Source organism: Protopterus annectens, chromosome 2.part1 (assembly GCF_019279795.1).
Source record: "Protopterus annectens isolate FY-2018-M chromosome 2.part1, PAN1.0, whole genome shotgun sequence".
Lineage (NCBI taxonomy): Eukaryota > Metazoa > Chordata > Ceratodontiformes > Protopteridae > Protopterus > Protopterus annectens.
The window spans coordinates 1,467,074,180-1,467,100,052 of record NC_056729.1 but is presented as its reverse complement, the minus strand read 5'-3'; the positions used below and the strand labels follow the sequence as shown (position 1 = coordinate 1,467,100,052).

The 25,873-nt window shown below is 38.6% G+C and overlaps 1 protein-coding gene across 1 annotated transcript in view; it reads left to right on the top strand.

Annotated features, from left to right (window-relative positions):
- The first annotated feature begins 8,742 nt into the window (after positions 1–8,742).
- The window catches only part of WDR19 (WD repeat domain 19), a 3,663,919-nt gene continuing 3,646,788 nt past the window's right edge, over positions 8,743–25,873 (top strand). The window contains exon 1 of the mRNA XM_044062937.1: positions 8,743–8,843. Within this exon, the coding sequence (XP_043918872.1) occupies positions 8,838–8,843 (6 nt within the window). The 5' untranslated portion in view covers positions 8,743–8,837. The remainder of the gene's footprint in view (positions 8,844–25,873) is intronic.

Here is a 25,873-nt window from a genome sequence, read left to right as displayed (position 1 = left end):
TAATGTATCTATATTTAGAGATATGTTCATATTTACAGGCTTGATTTACTCTATCACACAATTTTATGAATCCCCTCTCATCATATATGATATCTGAAGCTGCCTAGTGTACAGAAAACCATACTACATAACCAACATACTAGTGACACCAGCAATTTAAAGAAATAGAACACACATCTTACATCTTCCTTTTTCGCAGGCAAAAACTAATGACATTGCTTGGTTAAATTTTACAATAGAGATCATTAAAGACTACAGAATTTACACATCTCTTTGATAACATGCTTATATTTGTCATTGTTTTTGTCACGTGTTTCTTAGTAGTATCCCACATTTCTACTGGAAGTGTGAAAAGTTATGTGTTATTTAATTTTCAACTTTTATGCTTGTTAGATATTTTATTTTATTTTACATTTATTTACTGGGGTGGTACAGTGATCACAATTAACTATTTGCAAGTATTGGTCAGATACCCAGATTTTTGGCTGGATGTACCTGCTTTTGTAGGGCTTTTGCAACTATTTTCAATGTCTGCAGGTTGAGAGGTATGTCAGCAGGTGCTCTGTTTTCCTCCAACATTTCAAAAATATGACATAGTAGTTGAACACTGAGAAATAACAGAGAACACTGAACTGCAATAGTGTGTTTGGGGACTGCTTAGAATATTATGGCATTGTCATAGTTTGTTGCCTTAACATACTAAACATTATGGCAAACAATATTTTATGAAAAGTAGCATCAGAAAACCCCAGCAAGCAATTTTAAAAAGAAAATTACTATCTGATGTTAATCAATCATCTGAAGTGCTAACGTAAAACTTTTCTGCATCTATCTGATTTTGCTGTACAACCCTGGTTATTCTGTATCCCACATAAAATGTTTGATTTTTCTGGTAAACCACTGATGATTACAGCCAATGTTAGACAACAATAACAACAACATAAAAAACATTAGAGTATCATACTTCTTATTTCAGAAAATACATATTGATGAAAAATATGTTGTTCTATGAACTTACAAGTCCGTGGTGTTACTTCATATGTTTGCCACTTCCATTATAAATCATAGTTTCTTATCATTTAGAAAAGGTTTAACCATGCTATACCTATTGTTCTATTAACTTTTAATGTCCCTGGTTTTGCCTCATATTATTTGCCCTGTTCCTCCTATTTTTTTTTAATTTTTTATTCTTGAGTTTCTGGTAAATCACTGAGGATTACAATCAGTTAAAATGAAAGGCATTAGCATTTCATAATAATGCATGCTGATGAAACAATCTTTGTTGTTGCTGTACTAAAATTTTTAGTGGATAAAAAAAATCTTACCGTTTTTTTCATACCTCTCATCTTCTTAGCACAAGAAATCTGGACAAAGCCTAAAATAATGGGGGACAACAAATACCCAAAAAATAGGAACAGATTTTAAATATTGTTCTTATAAACTTAGAAAGTTGCTAGAATAACAGAATTTGTGTTAGCATGCATTTTTCTGAAGGATGTAAAGTCTGAAACTCAATTGTTTGATATTACTTAGTGACTTCAAACCTTGGTGATTTGTTAGAAGAACACAAATTTTATAAGAAATGGATCAAAAATATGAAGCAAAAATCCTGACAGTTAAGAGGTATGCATACTGGCATCTTCTTCTACTTATGCACTCCATACTTCCAAATTATACCTCATTATGAGGAACATTCCTCCTTTTGGGTCTTAAAAAGGCCATGTTCTTCAAAGTTCCATGTTGAAAGAATCTGTCACACAATCAGTGTTAGAAATTTTTTAATTGATATCCAAGGTAAGAAGGCTAGAACCTAATTTTAGCGGATGCCCAGGAAGAAAAGCTCTAGTAACAAGTGACCAATTATACAAACGATTACAAAAATTACAACAAATTACACTGAATTACATTAAATAGTACATCATAATTCACATTGATTGTTAGGACAATTTTAAATATATAAAACCTCAAAGCAGAGTTGACCAGAATACATACTTAAGGTTTTAGGTCTCATAATATTTCTCATGGATGAGTAGTGTAGACTACAAAAACATACAATGATTACAAAGAAATACTGCAGCATACCTCTCAACCTCTTAGCAAAAGAAATCTGGACAAACACTGATGTAATGGGGGGACAAGGACCCAAAAATAGGGACAGATTTTCAATAGTGCTCTTATAAACTTAGAAAGTTGTTAGAATAATAGGATTTGTATTAGCATGCATTTTTCTGAAGGATATGAAGTTTGAAACTCAAATATATGTCGTTATTTACTGACTTCAATGCACAGATCATTCCAGTGAATTGCCGGAAAACCACAATTTTTATGAAGAACAGAACAAAAATATGAGGCAAAAATCTGGGCATTCTGCAAAAATCTGGACAGTTGAGGGCTATAACTGCAGGATAGAAGGTGACAAAGGCAGGAAGAAACAGGTTGTTCACAGGGTGGGTAGGAAGGAGTAAAAGGAAGAATAGTTAGGAGAAAATATAGTGAAGAGGAAAGGGGGGAATAGAACAGAATGAGGTAGGGTATGTGAGATGAGGGGAAGATAGATAGTATGGGAATAAGTAGGGGGAGTTATATGGGAGAAGGAAGTTGAGTGGCTAATTAGTTATGAGGGAGGAAGAGGGGGGGAGAGAGAGCAAGAGGAAGATATATAATTATATTACTCATTTTTTACTCAAGTCGGACATTAAATGGATGGACTAAAAATTGGACCTAATAGGAGGAATGGGACTGAAAAGAGAAAATAGTACTGAATCATATTAAGTCATGAAAAGAACTTTGTATAATTATAAAGTAGCACATTTTAATCATCCTGTAAGCTTTTGGAAGCTGTCCCATATTTTGCCCATTTGCTCCACATTATGAGAGGTGCTGTTCCTATTCTCGGATCATACTTCTCAACCTCTTAGTCCAATAAATCTGGACAAAGCCCAACATAATGGGAGAACAAAGGCCCAAAACTAGGGACATATTTTAAATATTGCTCTTAGAAAGTAGCTAAAATGACATTTTTTTGTGGTAAAATGCATTTTCTAAAGGTTATGAAGTCTGAAACTCAATGTATGTTATTAGTTAGTTCATAGATTCATAGGTGTGTACTAGGCTAATGGCCCTGGAGCTTTTACAAGCTTATCCCATAGAAGTGCCCTGGCATTGTGCCGCCCGGCATTAGTTCCCAGTGCCTCTATCAAGTAGAGCCACTGGAGTGATCACCGGGGTGAACTTTCTATTTCCCATTAAGATTTCTCTTGAAGAGAGACAGTGAGGTGCTCTGCTTGACATGTATGGAAAGTCTATTCCAGAGCATGGGCAGTCTCTGAGTTATGGACCTGTCCCTACAGCATGTTCTGTTGATTGTGGTAATGAGGTTGAGCTCTCTGGAGCATGTAGTGTGGAGGGTTTGGGATTTCTTTAGATGTAGCATTTCTAACAGAGCTGGGTCAGACATGGCTTTGTAAGTCAAGCAGAGATCGCCTCTTAGTAGACGATATGAGACAGAGAATAGCTGGAGTTTTTTTAGTCTGTCCATGTAGGGCACATGTTTAAGGCCTAGGATCATCTTCGTGAGGTACTTTTGTGGCCTTTCCAGCTGTTGCATGTGTCTAGTGAGGTACATGCCAAATGGAGCATTATACTCGATGATTGGCCTAATGAGGGAAGAATAGAGAGAGATGATGACCTTTTTCTTCCTGGATGCAAAACCCTTGGTAATGAGATGTGCCACATAGGAGGACTTTCTGACCACAGTGGCATTGTGGTGGTCAAAGGAGAGGTTGCTGTCAACCTGCATCCCCAAATCTATTATAACGCCTTCAGTGTTCAGTGGGCTCCCATCAATGTGGTAATTAATGGAAACTGAGTTATTCCCAAAACTGATGACGATGCATTTTTTTGGCATTAAGCTTAAGGTCATGGTTTCGACACCAGTCATTGGTCTCAGTGAGGCCTTTCTGTAGGATGTCTACATCACTTGGGGAGTTAATAATGGCTCCCAGCTTTCAGTCATCTGCAAACTTGATCAGCCAGAGTCCCTCCGTGTTGGCCTGGACGTCTGAGAAGTACATGCCAAACAGGAGGATCCCTGTGGGACTCCACTTGAGACTGGTCAGCCGTCTGACTTGGAGTTTGCTACTTTCACACTGTGCATTCTGTCTGCAAGCCAGTTTGCAAACCATCTAGTGATATAGGGGTTGATGCCTAGTTTGGTGAGTTTATCAATAATTCCTGAGTGGGCAATGGTATCAAAGGCCTTAGCCAGATCAAGGTAGGCTGTATGAACTGCCTTGCCCTCATCCACAGCTCTGGTGACTAACTCAAAGAAGTCAACCAGGTTGAGCAGGCATGATCTACCTTTCACAAAACCAAATTGCGTGGGATCTAGAGTTTGGAAATTCCCTATATCCTTGTTAATTAGGTCCATGATGATGTGCTCTATAGCCTTACATATCAGACTCGTCAGGCTAATGGGGCAAAAATTCCCAGGGTCTGTAGTTACTCCCCCTTTATGGGGAGGGATGACAGTAGCAGTGCACACTCGGTAGGGTCAAAGCCTGAGGTGAGGCTGTAATTGAACAGGGCAAACAGATGTGGTCCTGGATCACTTTGTAGTTCATGTATAACACATCCAGGGATATTGACGGGTCCTATGGAAGCTGTATTCTTGGCCTTGGACAATGCAGCTTTAACCTGTGCTGTAGTAATGCTGAGTGCCTGGCTGCAGTAATGCTGAGTGCCTGTCATTCCTCTGGTATTGTGATTGGTCCTTTAGAGGGGTAGAGTGGGGTAACATTGGCACTGAATCTGTCAGCCAGTACGTTGGCAGTATCTGTTGGCTCAGTATACCAGGTACCACTGTGCAGTAACTCAGAGCAAACCTGGGTATTGCCGTGGAGATTCTTGATATAACTATAGAAGGTTTTGTGGTTGCTTTTTGTGTCTGCTGCAATTCTGCCTTCATAGCTGGCTTTAGAGGTTTTGATGAGGGATCTCAACTTTTTGTTGAGGCTAATAAGGGAGTTTTTACAGTCTTGGGACTTCACCTTTTTCTGCAACAGTTTCTTCCTTCTGTTGTAGAGTTTGTTAATGGCAGGGGACCACCAGATTGGCTTTCTTTTTTTGGAGGAGAGCGTCTTGGTTCTGTTGCGAATGGCTAGTTCCATGCATTTATGTACATGTTCGTACAGTGCATTGGTGTATGATTCGGCAGTCATGCATCTATTTTCCATTGCCATGGGTGCTGTGAAGTTAGCCACCTCTGTTTTTAGGAGCCCAATGTCAGCTTTGGAGACATTTTTCATGGTGGTTACCTTTGCGGGGGTGTGGTTGAGATGTGGCTTTCCATGGTGATTACTTTGTGGTCGGATCTAACCAGGGAGGAATTGACTATAGGTGAAGAGCAGTGGTTGCCCATGTTTGTAATAACCAGGTCAAGGATGTTGCTTCCTCTAGTGGGGGTAAGAATGAGCTGGTCCGTTGGAATTGATGAATTCCAGGAGGCACTGGGCCAGTGTATTGGTGCAGGAGTAGTTTTCCCAGTTGATGGAGGGGTAGTTGAAGTCACCTAGTATGAGTGTTGAGTTGGACCCTAATAGTTTCCAGGGTGCTTAGGAACATGGAGTGAGAGTTTTGGGACATAGGTTCATAGATTAGTACTAGGCTACCTGCACTTATGGGCCATTTTTTAAGCCTAGCCAGTTACCCCATGTGAGACTCAAACCCTGCACCTTGTGCCTGTAAGGCAAACACCTTAACCATTATGCCAATCTCCTACCGTTGGTCCCACATGGTTGGGGACCTATAGCAGGCTACAACCTGATTTGCCATCTTACCCAATGTTAGCTGTACCTGAAGTATCTCAGATGCGTTATGCTGGGCTACTAGTCTGGAAGTGTGCATATCCTTTATGAAAATGGAGACACCACCGCCTTTGGAGCTTTGGCCCATGTTCTGGGGCCGAAAGGTGTGGAATGAGTTATAGCCTGGTAGCGCAGGGCTGCTTCTGTTGCTTTAAACCAGGTCTCCGTTACAGCACAAATATCGATGTTCTCCACTTTGAGGAGTGCTTTGAGCAAATGCATCTTAAGATTTAGACTTCTAGCGTTGAGCAGCATGACCCTTGGATTGCATTTATTTATAGCTGCTACAGTGGTAATTTGACCCTCGGATTGCATTTATTTATAGCTGTTACAGTGGTAATTTGGTACTGCAGTGGTGGTGCTGCGGTAGCGTTGTCGCCTCACAATAAGATGTCTTGTTCGATTCTCAGCTAGAGCATCTTCTGTGTGGAGACATGAGTGAATGGGGGTACCTTCGTTGAAGGTTGTGCATCAGGGCCGGCAACTCGGCATGTAAAAATCTACTGCCAATCATTAGCGGACCGGAGTTCCGCTGTGGCGACCCCTAACCGGGAAAAGCCGAAAGACACAACAACAACAACAGTGGTAATTTGGTCTTTGGAACATCACCTAAAAAAGGCACTATAGGGGTGGCAAAAGCCTTAGCCAGTATCTGGAAACCCAGGGGTGACAGATACAGGCCATCTCTAGCAAAGCATCGAGGTCTGTCAATCATGTCATCCCAAGCAGACAGATACTAGATCCCCTTAGAATGACACCAGAAACTTAGCCAATTGTTGAAGTCAATTGTTTTCTGCTTGAACTGCCGTATCATTCTGGGCGATGGTAGGATGCTGCTGCTCAGGGCTAGGGTCATACCTGTCTGGGCCACATAATCCAAGAGCTCCTCCATGTCTCTTTTCATGTAGTCCAGGGAGGTGCGCCTCAGGTAATTCACACCCACATGGACAGTGACAGAGTCATATTTGTACTTGTTGTGGAGTGACCTGAGTGCGTGTGTTATGTGTCAAATTCTGGTACCTGATAGACAGCTGACTGTTACCTTCTCCTTATTCAACCTCGTGAGTGGGACATCAGTGTGCCTCACTATCGAGTCTCCTATGATTAGTGTGTTGGGCAAGCTGTTTTGCCTTAGAGGCTTAGGTTGAGGGGCACACTGTGTAGGTGAGCTATGTGTCCTGTGGTTTGTGCTGTGGTGGTCAAGTGCGTTTCTGTCTTGAAGGTCTATGCTGTTTGGGTAGATTTATATTGACAACCTCCACGAAGGTGGGTGTGTGGTTTGTGTTTTTATGTGAGAGCTGTGATGTGGGTGTTCTGGAGAGCTATCTGTTGCATGTGGTGTGGTGCAGGTGTTGACCTTCTCCTCTTGACCAGCTGCTTCCAGTCTTGGCTTAAGAGTGCATGGCTTCCAATTTGGATATATAAGTGCATCTCTCACAAGCCTGAATGTCGGGAGGTAAGAGGAGAGGAACTGTGTACATGAAGCAGTTGCTACACTGCCTCAGAATGCCCTTGTTCACCAGGTTAATAGGAGAAAGCACAGGGAACTGACCTTTAGACATGCCAGGAGGGATAATCATTATTACTAAATACTGGAGCTGTTTCCTTATATATTCCTTTTACAGGAAAAATGTCACGCAAGGTGTCTGAGTCTGTACAGAGCACTGCCAAACACTTGAGGGGAAACTAATACGTAGGCCCTGAAAATTTAAGGGTGAAGTATTTGGGCAGATATTCTTAAGTTAGAAAGAAATCAAGCTGTACTTACTGAAAAATAAATATGAAAAGAGGGGAGTCCCATGAATGGCTACTACTAATGCTGTATCAACAAGCTTCACTCTTTTGGGACACAATACTCCTTTCTCCTTTGCTTCTTCTCTCACCGGAAGCAAAATGTGTTAGCACCAAACCCAAGAAGAGAAGCAGGCCACTGCTTTCATTCCTCAGATCATCTTAGTGATTTGCTAGAAAACCACAAACTTTATGAAAAACAGACGGAAATTTTGAGGCAAAAATCTAGACGTTCTGCGAACATCTGGAGAAGTATGTATTCAGAGATGGAAAGTTCAGAGCTATAAGTTCAAGTGGTCTTCTTCATTACTGCTGACGATTGATGCCCTGTGCTGGAACAAATTCCACCCACCACACATTTCAAATGTCCCTGCTTTTGGCTCAAGATATCATTCTGTCTAGGGTTGCCACCTTTTCAAAGGGCCAAAGTGGGACATTTTCAGGACAAACATCAGGTTTTACAGGCTGACACATACCCACGGTCAGTACAAAGGCTAGAACTTAACTTTTTTGACTAAATAATAGCTTATTCTTGTAGCATTTTAGTTGATTATTCTGTTTCTTATAACATTTAGGTATTTAGATACAGAATAACTGTTTATGCAACTATTACATAAAATATAGAACATAATATGTCCTACAATCTCAGGACATTTGCCATTTTTAATATTTTTTTGTCAGGACACAACTGCCCAAAGAGGGACTGTCCCTCACAAAGTGGGACAGGTGGTAACCCTAATTCTGTTCCTCCAACTGGTGATTTGGTACTAAAAGATGGTGGATTCCGGTTAATAAATAATGACAATAATTACAGACTTTTTACGTCAGAATAGCACGTTAATTCACATGCTCTTATTCTGTCAACCACTCAAGAAAGTCAGGATAACAGTACTGATATTTTAAACCGTGTCACTGATTGCGCGTGTTAAATATTGAACAACTATGCCCCCCACCAATTACGAGAAATTGAAGGAATTTCCGAAAAAAATGCTGCGAACTACCAGACACACAATCGCACCAGCTCTAAAAGTATATGCCCTCCCTCCCTCTTTTTCCTGATTTGTTAACGGCCACGGGTTGCCCTGGGTGATGCGACGCTTTATCGCGTTGTATTGTGGGATTGAAATGGAAGCCTGTGTAGCTGGTTGTGAAAGTTTACATTGGTAGCATTATCTAAGAGCCATGAAGGTAAGAAGCAAAACCCGCCTTTCTAAGCCGCTATTAATATATTTGGAAGAGGAATAGTATTTGAGTCGTTAATCAAGCGGGACCATATATACTGATTTTTTTAAAGAGATCATTTTGTAGACTGTATAGAGTGTTAATTATGTCAATTGGGGGGACTGTGATGTCTATCTTTTCGTCAGAAGTTAACACATTAAGGTTTGCGGGGATGCCGCGTGTCACATTTGACATCTTTGCTATGGCCATGAGATGACTGAAACACTGTTTTAGTCTTTAGCTGTAATGTCCTTTTAGCAGCGGCGAAAGTACGTCGGCAGTCCTAATTAGTAATGTTGTTTGCTGTTTATTCTGGTCTTGCATTACTGTGCTTTAGAAATTTTGATGTGATCTACATAGTTTTGCAAACGTAGTAGAGTTGTGTCGTCTACTACAAATCGTTGTCATTTATTGACAGTAGTCTTCCCAGTTCATTTGAGTTGTATTTTGTACAATTCCATCACTAATTGCAGAATACGGGGTAATTTTGAAACGTGAATTTTGTTTCTATATGTCGTCGGACATCTGAATTGGTCTCATTTTGTACTGAATATTTTTTTTGCTATGACATTTCTTCTTCCCCAAGTAGAATGTATGCTGTAGATCAGTAATACTATTCATCCTCTCCCAAAATGTATATCTCACCAGCTGATTTTCACTGGCTATTTCTTTCACGTTTTAGTATATCTTTACAAAATATCCAGTTTTCCCTACATACCTCTCACCCATCCCTGATTTTGACTTGTAATCTTGGTGTCCTAAAATCAGAGACACTTTGAGAAAAAAATGGATTATAATCAACAAATAGTGACATTCATTATAGTTATAGATTTATTTTACATAACCATATGTGTTAATTAGTCTATTGTTTCATCAACTTACCCACTGTGCTAATATTTAGGAAGCCTCCCTGATTTGGGGGCTTTATTTATTTATATTTTTGGCATTGTCCCTGAGTCTGGTGCTGAGAGGTTGGGAGCTATATTGCTGGTATCCATTATATTTTGTCTTGCTTCCTTGGTTTGCCTTCATAAAAACATTTCCTCCCACATTACATTCATTCTGCTGGTGGAATGATCTCCCAGAACCTCAAATTGCCTGACACCCTTAGTTTCACTATTTAGTAGTGGAGGTTTCCAGTGGCACTGTAAATGTCCTTTTGTGAGAAGTAGACTGTGCTAAGAGCATACTGTGCATTCCCACAGAGGGAAGTCTGTTATAAAAGCATTATGAGTTATTCATTTTCCAATAACCATTTTATGAGTCATTGGAAAACAGTGGTTGTCCCAACAAGCATTAAGATGGAAGGTAAAAGAAGTCCTGTTCAAGATGTCAACTTTCAAAGGACACACACAGAGCAGATTCTAAATACAGAATACTCAAAGGCAAACTGACAGCTTTAATTTTACAAGTAATAAATAGCAATAAATAATACAAGCTGCAGTGACAAACATGACATTTCTTTAATTTTTAAGATGCAGTGAAAAATGAGTACCAGCATGAAGTACTAGATTTCATAAACTCTTAGTTATATAGTCCACATTCTGGAATGTCTTAGTATTTTCACAGAAAAGTGGAAATTAATCCAACTTACTAAATATCGGCATCATTAAAATATTGTTTGGTGGAAGTGATGCAGTGCGAAGCTGAAGATAAAAGTTGATAATTATAAACATTTAATTTGTTTACATTAGTTAATATTTGTTTACAGTTTTAAAATGTTTCATTAAATGAACTTCATATTTGCACTTTAGTCAATGGTTTTGTAGTTTAATGAACATGTTATCTATCATGACATTACATATGATGAATTTATTCCACAATAAAAGTAAATCAATTAAATAAATAATATAATTTGTACATGATTCTGATGACTCTTTACCACTATCCACAAGGTATTTGCACATTAGTTTAAGAATATCAACAAAGGTGAGGGAGCTGAAGTGGGCTTTGTGTCTTTACAAAACAGTCATCATCATTTTCCTGAGTCTGTAGTTAGTGGGACATTATATTTTGCCCATGTTTAAATGCATGTGCTCTTCATTTTTGCCCTTAGTGTTATTTGTAAGCAGGTATGGCCTCCCTTTATCCCCTCTTGTATTTTATAGATAAGTCTATTACAGTGAAAGTGAGGGGCTAACAAAACAGAAATTGCATTGTGTCTTATTCTGTTTTTTTTTTTAATTGATACCAGCAGGTAACTTTAGGTACACCCATGATTTGGTGGAGCATGATGTATACATGTATGTATTTATGCATTTATTTGAAAAATAGGTGAATGGCTTGGCACTAAGATCCTTTCATTCATGACTCTGGTTGTGGACAAAACAAATGTTGGACTAAAAAAAAAGATATTTTAACAATTGTGTTTACATAGTTAAGACAGGTTTTACATTTGATAAGTGGTTCAAAAGTGTATTAATCACACTTTATACAGAGGTTTAGTTTATACTGCAGTAAAAGCAGTTTTAAAATGTGCATATTCAGTTGTGTTCATCAAAAGAAAAAAGCATATTATTGATTTCACTTAGAGTTCAGTTTAGATTTTAAAGTCTTTCAGAAACTTAGAAGTCCATGTAGTTCCTTTTGTTGATGCTGCAGCTTAGAATAGTCTGCCTATAATCTCTAGATATATCCACAACTACGTTTCTTGGAGAATCCACAGGAAAACTCCTAGTACTCCACTGGTAATTCCACAGCCTCTTTTGATTATTATAGCCTTCAAGAGTTTGCACTGTTAATGTTGCAAGTCCCTCTTCAAGAGAGAGATAAATGTCTCTATTTAGCCTAGAGACCTTTCTTTCAACAGTAAAGCTGCAGGTCTTTTACATTTGACTGGTTGCTACAATACTTCATTACCATATTATCTAGTGTATACACATTGTGGCTGTCTGTTACATGATTTTACTACCATAATTCATAGTATATAAGCATATTACACAAGTGAAACTGTCTCTGCCAAAGTGACCCCCTCCAGCATATTACTACCCCTCCTCCCATTCTGCCCTAACTGAGGTGGGTTATAGGAACAGGATAACCTGTCCTCATTTGTGTTTTGTTGCATGGCTTATGTTTAATAACATACTTAAAGGGTTGCACAAATAAAGCCCGGCTGCATAATTTGGCATTGTTATCCCTTTATTTGTACAGTTACCATTGTGACGTTGTGCCCAGTAAGTACTATTTTACAGCAGTGAGCATACCTCTTAATGGTCCCAATTTATGCCACATATTTTTGGTCTGTTCCTCATGAAATGTGTGGTTTTCTGGCAAATCCCCAAGTATTGAAGTCACTAAATAGTGACATTTAAGTTTCACACTTCACTTCCTTCAGAGAATGCATGCTGATTATTGTAGCAACTGTCTAAGTGTATAAGAGCAATATTTAAAATCTGTCCCTATTTTTGACCCCCCCCCCAACATTATTTTGGCTTTGTACAGATTTATTGCACTAAGTAGTTGAGAGGTATGAAAGTGAGTGCCTCTTAACAGTGAGTCATTCCTGTTATATGGCAGAATTCCTAGTTTTAACCTTACTGAGTTTCCTGACTGGGTATTCTTCACCACTTATTTTATGAGATAACACAGCTCCTAACCCCACTTCAGATGTGTTGTTGCCTACAACAAAATGGCTTATTTAAATCAAGGTGCAACTAAAACTGTTTCCGAACAAAAATTATCACCAGATTGAAAGACTTGTCTGCTGGTAGAATCTATCCTAACTAGATGGAGGGACCTTACCTTTTGTAAGGTCTATCAGGGAGCAGGCTGTGATTGCAAAGTTGTTGAGATGCTTGGCAAGCCTAAATTTCTGTAGTAAAATTCACACACTTTCATGAGTTGGGCTTGCCAAGTATAGGTTCATAGGTAAGTACTAGGCTATCGGCCCAAGGGCCTACGTAAGCCTAGCCAACAAGGTTCCCTGGCTTACGCCAACCAAGTAAGTTGTTTTCCTGTGCCACTGTCGAGCAGAGACACGGAAGTGGTCCCCGGGGTGTATTTCCTATTTCCCATCCACTCATCAAGATTTTTCTTGAAGAGTGATAATGAAGAACTTTGCTTGACATAGATGGGTAGCCTGTTCCAGAGTATGGGAAGTCTCTGGGATAGGAATCTAGCTCTCCAGCATGTCCTGTTTATTGTGGTGACAAGGTTTAGGTCCCTAAAGCGTGTAGCTCGGAGGGATTGGGATTTCTTTAGGTGTAGCATGTCCAACAGCTCTGGGTTTGACACAGCTTTATATGTTAGGCAGAGATCACCTCTTGAGTAGGCGATGTGCTACGGAGTAAAGCTGGAGTTTTTTGAGGCAGTCAGTGTAGGGCATTTGTTTGAGGCCAGTAATCCTCTTTGTGAGGTACTTCTGTGGCCTTTCCAGCTGCTGCAGATGTCTTGTGAGGTACATTCCAAAAGGGGCATTGTACTCTATAATGGGTCTAATGAGTGTCGAGTAGAGGGGAACAATGACCTTTTTTCCTGGATGAGAACCTTTATGATGAGGTGTGCCATGTAGAAGGAATTCCTGAGTACTGTGGCGATGTGACTATCAAAGGAGAGACTACTGTCCACCTGGGTCCCAAGGTCTGTTATCACATATTCAGTGTTAAGTAGATTGCTGCCTATGTGGTAGTTCATGGGTACAGAGCTTTTACCAAAGGGGATGACACTGCACTTTTTGGCATTGAGCTTGAGGCGAACTTCGTTAACCAGAGGCCTTCTGTGTTAGCCTGTACTTCAGAGAAGTAGATACCAAACAGGAGAGGTCCCAGGACGGAACCCTGTGGTACTCCACTTGTCACTGCTTTGAGGTCAGATTTGGAGTCTGCAACTTTTACAGTGTGGGTTCTGTCAGTGAGCCAGTTGGCAACCCATCTTGTGACGTAGGGATTTATGCCTAGTTTACTGAGTTTAGCTATAATTATAGCATGGGGGAGGGTGTTGAAAGCCTTGGCGAGGTCAAGATAGGCTGTGTGGACCACCTTACACTCATCTATGGCTTTGGTGACTGCCTCAAAGAAGTCGATCAGGTTCAGGAGGCATGATATATGCCTTTCACAAACCCAAACTGCATGATCTGCCTTTCACAAACCCGAACTGGGTGGGATCCAGAGTTTGGAGGTTACCAATGTCTTTGTTTATGAGTTCCATGATGATAAGTTACATGGCCTTGCAGACCAGGCTCGTCAGGCTAATAGATCGATAGTTTCCGGGATCAGTGGGGGCTCCCCCTTTGTGGAGTGGGATAACTGTTGCTGTGCGCCATTCAGTGGGCACAAAACCTGATGCGAGGCTATTATGTTTATATGTTTGTTTAAGTTCAGACTTATTTTTGAATATTTCTGATATTTTACAGAAGAAAGATGTGGTTGATTTTCAAATTGTATACATTACAACCTAAAGGGTTGAATAAGAAACTGATTATAAAACATTAATTATAATATCTAATATGTTTTATTATAATATTTATTAGATTTGATGCATGTATTGGTACACTGAACACTTAATAATAATAATAATGATGAGTGCCATAGTTTCATTAGATGTTTGAATTACTTTGAAAGGAAGAGAGGTAGGGAGGTTGTTAGGACCTTGGAAAGCTGTTAAGCTGAAGTGCTAGTATCTCAACAGGTATAAAAATTCAACACATTTAAGATATGAAACTTGTTTTACTCACACAAGACAATCTTTAGTAATAACTCCATCCATCCACAGTCCCTTTACCCATTTTTGCATATGGGAGTCAGGGTGTCACTTCAGCAGCGATAGTCATCTAGAGCTAATGTTCACCACCAACACAAAGCTGAAGCTGTAAACCAAGCAAAACTTCTGCATGTCACAATTGACTGTAAAATCAAATTTAACCAACACATATCACAAGTCATTAAAAAACACACCAGAAACTCTGTTCTATAGATCCAGTCACTACCTGACAGATGACGCATGACAAACACTAGCACCCACCTACCTTCTTCCACCCCTACTATCTGACTCAGCTGAATTTGTAAACCTAAATACTACACTTGGAGCTAAACTCTCCACCTGCTATGATAAAATAGCCAAATTTCTTCCCAATCTTACCTATAAGGCTAATCATTGCAGAGCCCAGAAACAACTAAACTGGCTTGAGCTATCTAACTATTTAACATACTTTAACATATTACTATACAGTCTCATACATGCATCAGAAAAATATCCAGCACTAAAAGATGCCCTGCAGCAGTACTCTAATCGCAACAAAGTCTAAAAACTCAACAGGTGACTCGCTATACTTTCATTATATATTCTGTAACACAATCCCAACGTATCTGAAACACACCATGACATTTTCTGCTTTCTAGCCCTTCCTAAAAATACCTAAACCACTGGTTGTGCTCATGCTCCTCATCTGGGTAACTCCATTTTCCTTTGTCAGCTCATACATGCAAGCCCTTTATAATCTATGTCCTCCTCTACACAACAAACCTTTCTGTCAGTCTTCCCAAATTTTTTTATTACCTTAATCCTCCCTTTACATTTCAATTTTTTCTGATTTTTTTTTTGCCACGTGGGTTCATAGGTCATAAGTAGTTATTTGGCTTGGAGTCCAGGGGATCATTGAAGAGCCTAACTCAAATTCCCAGTTGCCTCCAAACACTGCCTGGTTAATTGATTTGATCATGGTCAAACAGTAGGCCATTTATGGAATCAAACCTTGTTTCGCAATAACTACAGCTCATAGCTTTAACCTCTGCTCCAAATGCCAGATTTTATACATCTCATTCAAATACTCATCACCACTTACTTTTAACCAGGTTCTATGTCTGTAAGCACCCTACTATCCTTGACTCGTCAGCTATACAATGCCTTTCTCCCTCTTCTAGCTTTAACTGCTGTATACTTTCAGACTGTTTCATACTCTTTGCCTCAATTATATTTATTCCTAACAATCTGTACTGTAACTCACCTTAACCAAATCTTATGTCATATTTAATGTCTGCTTGTTGCATATTTTGCACATAAATTGCATACTAAATACTTAGAATTTAATGTCATGTATATTGTCACAACAGAAAAAAAATCTTGTTTTATCTTTATATAGTGTCACTGCAGAACAATTACCTGCTTGTATCTAGATGTCTTAAGAACTATTTATGTAATGTAGCTTTTGGTTAAAAAAAAAAAAAAAAAAAAAAAAAAAAACAGGAAAAATTATTTTGTCATGAATAGCTTTTCTTCCTGGGCCTCTGCTGAAAATGGGCTTTGCCCAGTTGGACAAATTCCTAGCTCTCAAAAACTTTGCATGTGGAAGTAAATTTATTAAATGGGAAGATGAAAGGGCTAAATCTGCATGTCCCAATAAAGTATTTTATGCTGTGATTTTACATTCTTGTTCCTCCATTTGCGTATAGCATGCTAGTCAGCTTGCCACCTTTCTTTATGGTTTAAAGTTTCATGTTCAGGTGGTTTACCTGCTTTTTTTTTGTTTTATTTAAAAAAAAGTATTTGCAGAAGTAGGTTTTTCTATAAAAAGTGGAATATATTTGCCGATCACTTACATACACATAGACGTTCAAATAATGAATAGTGAAAATTATAAGTAAAAGACACACCAAGAGTGTTAGTCTGTAAATGTTCAAAGAACAGTTGAAATTCTACTTGTTACTGCTTTTCTTTCCAAAATGGTCATGAAACTTTCTCTTGTAGCTTGGTAGACTAAAAATGTTTTTGTTTGTCATTTCTTGCTGGATATGTGACAGTTTTTGATGGCTTATGTTTTGTAATTTGTTTGGTTCTAATCACCCCATCCCAATCACGTATAGTAAATATTTTGTTTTTGTCATACAAAGCTGACTTATGGCAGCATAACTGTAAGCCCTGCCTATCTTAAGAGTACTCCAGAGCTTATACTTTGGCTAAATATGACTCCCAGCCTTCTACATCATCGAGGTATGCAGATGAGCACCTACCATGAAATTTTAGAACTTAATTTGTGAGCCTTTGAAAAGTGATAGGAGCTCCATGAAGTCCAGTGAATAAGACAGTATAATGAAAATGACAGTCAGGGGTAGGAAGTAGTGTATTGTTTTTTGCTTCAGTACCCCTTGGACAAAATTGAGGTATTCAAAAACTTTTGCTTTACTTGGACTGTCTATGAGCTAATTTACTTTGGGTATTGGATGGGTGTCAGATCTGAATATCTCATTCAAGTTCCAGACATCATTACTAAATCTTATGGAGCCATCTGGCTAAGGGATCAACACAGTAACCTTCTTGTTTATTTTAGAGTGAAGATCGCACCTCTCTCATTTACTTTTAAGGGGGAACTATATGAATGCCATAGTTAATACCTTTTCAACTATACCTTATTACTGCATGCCACTTGAGAGGGCTGTATACAACCTGCTACTACATTTGATTAGTCATATCGGGCAAAGATTGATTTTCTGTTGTATATCTCTTACATACAAATCTGTGTCCAAAACCTGAAGCATTAAATTTTGCTGCTGTCTTTCACATTAACATATGTTCCAAGGAGAACTTCTATAAGGCAATAGAGTTTTATTATAGTGGTTATACCCACAGTGTCTGACTCCCTGCTGTGAGCAAATTGCCTGCAATATACACACAAGTCCTTGTAATAGAGTAGTTTTCCGTTGCTCTTCATCCGTTCTTTCCCCAGTGGTTTAAGAGTGTTCCTTGTTTTCCTGCTGGACTACTTCCATCAATCTCTTCTTGTTCATGTCTTTGATCCTCTTTGTATGTTTTCTTATTTCCCCCATCATTTTCATTTGAAATAATGGAATGGGTTTCATAGGAAGTCTTTCTCTCGGGATTATTTGTGTGCTTTGGTTTCCCATTATCATTCTGGACTGTCTCTAATTCTTTCTCCCTTTTATTCAAATCATGTAATACGTTTTGGGGGTATAAAAACAGTCTGTAGAGCTTAAACTCTAAAGCTAGCTGGGTATAGTAATATAAACCTCAGATTCATCTTTTTGGTCTTCTTGAAATGGAATGAAAGCAACCTGTTTTTCTTTCTTTCGTCTACTTAAAATAGTTGTTGTTAGTATAAATTCCAGAGACTACAGTTTTGATCAGAGTCCCTTTCTTCCATAGGCTTGACAGGATGTCTTCCTTTGGATGATAAGTTTCCAGTTTCACAATGATTAGAAGTGGTCTTCTTCCTTTTCTTGCTCTGGTAGTATATACCATGTGCGCTCTTTCTGTCTTTATCTCCATTATGGGACCCCATCCACTGATGTATGCAATCTTGCTAAATGTCTTACAGTCCTTTCCCAGTGGTATTTACATAAACTTTAGTTTCTCTCGCCTTGATCTGTTTTCCATCTCGAGCATTTTCTATGACAATGACTCCCAGCACTTAACATGTTCTGCCAAGACCTCTTATCATCCTTATTCACTTCTTGTTAAATCATTATCTTCTCCATATTTCTGGATAGAACCTCTTCCACTTCCACCATCTTTTTATTTGTCATGACTATGTAGTCTGCCAACATTTTGATGATGTTTAAAAAATTCAGCTTACATCTGATCGGTCTTCTTGTTAGTGGAGGCAGACGGAACTTCTCCCACGTCCTCCATTCTCAGTTTACTTTCCTGACAGGTTTCCACACTTTCTTCCTCTGGGGAAGATCTCTCTCTCTCTCTCTCTCTCTCTCTGTCTCTCTCTCTCTGTTCTGTCTAGCTGAGGAGACCCTTTTACCTTGTTTTTTTCCTTGGTGATTGCCTTCCTTTCAGACATATGTATTTTATTTATTGGATAGGTAGTATTTCAGAATCGCTGCTTTTTTTCCTCTGCAGTTGTGTTTCCCAATCATGGAGCTCAAAAAGACAGCACTTACTTCAGCAATGCTATATTGACAGTCCTGTTGCAATATCTACTGTAATCATAATAATGAGCTTTGGCATTCATGCCTACATATGGGCCAGTTCCCAAAAGTGTAAGTATGCCCTGATTCCAAAAGACTTGCCTTCAGTGTAAGTGACTTACTTCGGTGCAAGACCTATCTATAAGCAGGCTTACACCGGGGACTAGATTCCAAATGACCTGCTGTCAATGTAATTAGTCATTTACATTGAGAGTAAGTCTATTGTAATCTGGCCCATTACTTAATCTTTCTATATTTCTGGACTTGATTTTATCATAATTTTATCATCTTATAGTCAGATTATATGTAATTATTTTGCTCTGATGTATAATTTACAATTCATTATACTATGTAATGTTTGAGTGGGACCTCATGCTGGCTTTTCGTCCTTTTTTGTTCCCATTGTATTATGCTACTCCATTAAAGGCTTCCTCTCAATACCTGTGCCTAATTCATATCCTGTAAGTAGCAGCAAGTGAGCATCTTCACAGAGTGCCCCCTAGACTATGTCTGCGGGTGGCAGTAAATGGGCATCTCCGCAGAGTGCCCAGATCATGACAACGGTCTCCTCTTAACCTGTTGGAGCAGCAGCTGTAGCCCAAGACACTCCAAAATTGCAGAGCTCCTGACTGTGTTATGGAGAGTGAGTTCATTAACCATGTAAAGGAATCCTATTTCCACTGCTTGTATCTCTGATCTCGATCTTTGTCACTTCTCAGAGCTCATTACCAGTCTACTTCTCTAGCCTTACGTACGGTTAACTGAGTGCTGTATTGTATGGCACATCTCTTACTTCTATGCATGCCAAATCTCTGACAAGTTCTTGTACCCTTGATAAGCATAAACAGGGACTTGGGGGATAAGGACATGAAGCATTTATGGACTGTTTGTGACCATTGGAGACATAGGTGCCAAACCAGAGATGAAATTCCTGTTCCCCATCCAGTTGTCCAAGTTACATTTCAGTTGGGTCAGGGAGGAACTGTGCTTCACATGGATGGGGAGCCTGTTCCGGACAAGGGCTAGTCTCTAGGATACATACCTTTGTCTCCAGCAGGTGCTATTTATATCACAGGCAAGGTGTAAGTCTTTGGAACAGGTAATACTGGTGCTGTTTGTTTTGCCGATTTGCAGGGGGCTGATCAGGGTGGAGTCTGACAATGCCTTGTATGCCAGGCATAGATCTCCCCTCAACAGCCTATAGGAGACTGGATACAGGGATAGGGCTTTGAGGTGGTCTGCATAGGACATGTTACTTGTGCCCTGTATTCTTTAAATGGGGAAGCTCTGTAGACATTCCAGTTATGGAATATCATACCAAAAGGTCATCAGACGTATGACCTCCTTGGGCATTTATTTATTTTTTTATTTTTTTATTTGCAGTTGGTTTACCAGGATAGTCCATTGGGCCAAAAGAACCCATTTTCAATGGAGTCCTGGGGAGAAAAGCTCCAGCACAGACAAAACTTAGTTACATACACAAGATTGCTAAATATTATTAGTTTATACAAGTAGTGGAAAAAACATTTAGCTCAGAAAAATTCAAGAAGCATTCAAAACAAACAATAAATGAAGATTAATGTGAAGTACGTGAGCTGAGACAATAAGGTGAATTACATAGCAGAGTTGTGTTGGAGAAGGAACACAACATTACATTACAGAGTAATTGTTCATAAGGGAAACATGCTTTGTTAGGTAAAGTTAAGTCTCAAAGTATACAGGAGGTAAGATACCATATATTTATGAGGGGTGGGAGCAAGAACAATCCCATTGGGACCTGAGATGTGAATGAAGAGATTTTTTGAATATGTAGTGATTAGAGGTGGTACGGATGCATGGTGGGAGTGAGTTCCAGAGACGGGAAAGGTTAGAGTTAGAGGATAATAGGTGGCATAGATGTCATACTTTTGTTTATACGTTGCACAACACATAATGATTTCCTCACTACTGTAGATGTGATGGTCAACAGTCATAATCCTCTTTATACTCTGTCATGAGTAAGATTCCAAAATGCTTAAACTCTTTCACTGAGGCAGTTATCCTCTCAGCTGCTGAAAGCAGTCCACTCTTTCCCAGTAGAGAACCATGCTTCCCATTTTGGAGGTGCTCACTTTCACTTCATTCATTAACAAAATGCTGTAGTGCAAATCCCACATTGTGGTTACCTGTGGTTAAGAGGACATCATGCATAAGTTGAAAACAGTTTTCACATAACCAAATTGGATATTTTCTGAACTTCATTAGTTGATACACTGTGCATAGAAATCACGAATAGGAGAGTATACAAGAAGCAACCTTGGTGGAATCATAAGGCCATCTTCAATGCATTCTGATGAACTCTGACAGTAGAGTTAGAACTCTTAGTTTACAACATCCATGACCAAATGGCATGCAGCAACAGTAGCCATGGTATGAACTGTTTCTGAAATGTCACAAGACATTGGGTACTACTTTTGGTTCATAAAGTATATAGAAACAGTATTAGCAAACTCAACAATCCCTCTAGTATCTGAGTAAGGACATAATTGTTCCACTGTTCTGTACTCCATACATAGTCTGGATTATTCCTCCTGAATTTGAAGCTCAGGTATTGGATGAAGTCTCCTTTCCAAGCATCCTGGTGTTCTCTCCCCACAGTGAAAGCCAGTCTGCTCTAGTACTAGATATACCTATGATTACCCTTGGGCTCAGGCATTGTGTTCATTGTGGACAATCCATTGTTAGCACAAAACTTCAATAACAGATAAGTTTTGTGCATTTCAGCAAATCATTACTCTCTAACATGTCCCTCAAGGGATCTCCATCATTTGCCTTATTTATTGTACTAGGTAAAGTAAGACTCTGTGTTAGGGACTGCAGTTTTGTTTTGGAGCCATTCTATATCTAACCTGTCTTCAGCACAGCTACCAAACTCATTTAGATATTTTGCAGTTTGTGCAACAAGAATATATCACCTTTATTTATTGTCTGTCTGGGGATGCAAAGACATTTGTGCAAGATTGTACTGAATGCTGTTAGAAGACCCAAACTGATTAATTTGGGGTGATTTCTGAATCTGGAATAGTGACTGCATCAGTGGTTCTAATGGCTGACTTCTTGTCTAGAGTCAGTTAGCTATCCATAACTGTCGGAGCCACAGTCTTGCTGACCACTTTTAACATTCAAATTAATGTTCTCAGTTTAGTACCCATACTTTGCCGCCAAATTCTGTGTTGGAACAATAATGTACTTCTTAAGATCAGTCAACCAAAATGCTCTCACATTTCTTAGAAGGCCTACTCTCAGCTTTGAACTTGGCAGAGGAGGCTTTCACTACAATAGCTTGAAGCATCGTGACTCATGAGTTCAGAAACTGCAGGGAGTACTTCACTTTCAGAAACAAATTAGCTTACTCCTTTGAATGCTTTCTGTGTATGAGGGCCCACCAACACCAGCTGTATTTTCTTGTATTCTGCTTCCCTCTGGATTATCATTGTTCTGTTAATGTTGTCAAACGTTTGCTTCCCCTCCACAAAATCACATTGATCCATATCTAACCGTTTTGACGTCACCTTTGCCATTCTTTTAGCCATTACAGACATACACACTTTATAATCTTGGCTGAGAATTGAAATGGACCAATATGAAGCTGGATCTGATGGTCTTTACCCCCTTTAGGTATTATAGTCATCACTGCTTTCTTCCAGGATGTTGGTGCTTCTCCTCCTCTTAAAATACTATTAAACAAAACCTTCCAGATGTTTATCAGTTTTTTCCCTCCTAGCTTTTAAACTTCCACAGGAATTCCATCTATTCCTGGGTACTTTCCTGTATCTTGGTTATGCATTGCCATGTTTATCTTATCTCCTTGTATCCTGTTAGTAATTGAGCCTCATCTACCTCTAATCTTAGTGGATTTAATTTTTTCATAAACATTTCCATTTGTACCTTTTCTTGATTTCCATATTTCTCTGCTTTATAGAGATTTTCATAAAATTTCCAAAATATTTCTAGTACCTCCGCAGGATTTTCTGTTTTCTTCCTTGTTATATGCTCTTTAAGCTTGGTGACGACAGTTTCTACTTTCTGTTGCCTGAGTCCTTGTGCTAAAAGTTTTTGTGCTATGGAGTTATTTTAAAAAAAACAGTTGCTTAACAGCAGTCTTTCTAAACTCATGCATGTTATTGAGATATTCCTTTATTTTTTGTTGTATTTTGTAATTGCTCCTCTTCTTGTTCTGTGAGATTCCCCCTATTCTGCAATACTTCAACCTGTATCAGGTCCTCTAAATAATTCTTGTTACTTCTTAACCATATGTGTCTTTCGGCTTTTCCCGGTTAGGGGCCGCCACAGCGGAACTCCGGTCTGCTAATGATTGGCAGTTGATTTTTACATACCGGCTTGCCAGGCCCGATGCACAACCTTCAACGAAGGTACACCCATTCACGCATGTCTCCATGCAGAAGACGCTCTAGCTGAGAATCGAACTGACCAGCATCTTACTGTGAGACGACAATGCTACCGCAGCACATTTCTTTTATTTCCACCCTATTTTTAAACTCCACTTTAATTTTATCTCACTCCCTTGCTATATTTTCAGAAGAAATTTCTGCCTTCTCTAATGACTCCAGAATAATTTCCAATTCCCACCCATTCCTTAAATTCCTCTTTTTTTTTTCAACGGGTGGGAAAGTGCCAGTGTCTCATTTTTATTTTAGTTATTGATCTGAAATGGGTATTGGATGCGTATCAAAGCATTCAATTAAATGCACATGTTCCTGTGAAAATAACTGTCTAGCCTAGCACCGTTTTTGTATCCTTGGGAATAATCTGTAAATTCAGTCCACACTCCTACTACTGAATTCACTTCTTCCATGCCGAATATTTTAATAAATTTCTTCAGAAAATCTACACTTCTTTGTTATATTTTCCCTTTTGCGCCCTCAAACACTTCTTCCCTGCTGAAAATCAAATTCCAGTCCCCCACCTATAAGTAATATTCACTGTTGAAAACTGATTTTCTCCCAGTGTAATCCTCATTCCTTGCCAATAGCCCCTTTTTATCTTTTTTTTTTTATCCTCTTCTGTCACTATTGGAGCTCCTATTGCAATTAATATAAGTACTCCTCTTATCCTTTTTCTCAGGTATTCTGCTGAATAGCCATCCTGAAAACCTTTCTTTATGAAATTCACATATTCAGTTCTTTCCAAAAACGTTTCCTCTAGCATAGTTATTTGCACTCTACATTTTTATTATAATTTACTGCTCTTTCTTTTTTGTATATATCTGTGAGACCTTTAACATTTAAAGATAATATAGAAAGGCTCATTATGTTAAAAAAGTTATTATTCCCACATTTTATTTGTAACAGTTTTTTTAAGTATCTAGTTCAACTTTTGTGTTACATGCACAAACTTATGTTTGGCGTGTTCATCTTTTATACAGTTGTTTCTTTCCTATCCATTTGATTCTATGTCATATTTTACAAAACTTTTTGTTTTTATTAAAAGCCAACAAACAAACAAACAAACAAAAAAACAGACTCCAAAAACATATTAACTTAATATTAACACACAAAACTATGTATATCTTCAGATATTGAAGTTTTTTCCTTCCTGATAGGAACAGTTGTCTTAAACTGACAGATTTGGGTTAACCTAAAATTAAAGTTATCTATGATAAGATGCATGGTACAGCCTGTGCTTCTACTAAGTGTTGTTTGGTTTTGTCTTATCTTTATTGCTCTCCTAGAATGAGAAAACACTTGAATGTTTTCAGAAAAGATTATCTCCTAGCTATTGAAAGAAAGTCATTAAAAGAAAGAAGTATTCTGTTTTTATTGCTGTTTATCAGGTTGCCTCCATATAGACATGAGAACCAGATACAGGGTTGTTTCTGCAAGTATTTACTTATTTATTTGCTAGAGGAGAGCTTTATTGTATTCAGTATTGTCTAGTGTGCACTGAGTAATGTTTTCCACACTCTACAGTTTCCTACTTTTAGTACTTTGTCCTTGTGGCACAGTTTTGTCAGAATCAACTTTTTCTGCTGGCAGGATTGCATCTTTACTATTGAAGGTCAAGGCTGCTTTCTCATGGCCAGGTTTGGAGCAAACACATGATGTGCAGCCTTTCTATTAACAACTCCTGATGTGGAATGACAGTCCAGTTGCTTATTTGTGCTTTCATAAAATTAATACAGTCTGTTCCTTCCAATTTCTCTGGTATAGCAGAAAATGTCAAGTTTTCCTTATGTGCTCTGCCCTTTAATTCTCTTGTGTTTTTTGAAACATGTCTTCTTGAGCAGTCTCATATTGAGCCAGCCTTTTCTTCATTTAGACTTCTGATTTTTGCAGTTTTATCACCTCATCTGAATATCTGTTTAAAGCTTCTTCCTTTTTTCCAGCCTTTTGTTATTTGAGTTGATAAATTCCTTTATTGTTTTGTTTATTTCAGTCATCTCTGAGTACGTATGACTTATTTTTTCCTCTAGGTTGCTGGAAGTCACGTCTTACACAAACGCTGAAGCTTGCACTGCTTTTTTTGCTAAACAACTGCAGAATTCTTCCCAGTCAATGTTTTCTCCTCACCTTTTAGATTTGGCATCCAGGCAGTGCAATTACTAGCCAGTTACAAAAATTTACCCAAAAATACAAGTTTACTGACTCTGTCTGCTGGGTTTCTGTTTTCACACTGAGAGAGATGAAATTAAGCTGTTACTCAATGTGAAGCCATCTTGGAAGTCCCATTTATTAACCATTCTTGATCTGATTTGCTGATTATTTGTATGCATTTCCGGCTGCTTGGTTTCATTTATAAATTTCCATAAATTCATAAGTCTTCCTGCACTGATCAATATTGATGACTTTCAGATTTGGCCCATGTGAAATACAAAACATTTTGCAAACAAAAAATATGGAAATGTAAGCAATAACAGAGTAGCTCAGACTAATTACATAGAACAAATGTTGTATATACAGTCTAGTGAACAAGTACAGTGCAATCTACAGAGGGCTTTGAGGTGGTCTGCATAGAACATATTACTTGTGTCCTGTATTCTTTTAGCGAGGAACCCTGTAGACATTATAGTTGTTGGATGTGCCTGGTTTTATATATATATATATATATATATATATATATATATATATATAT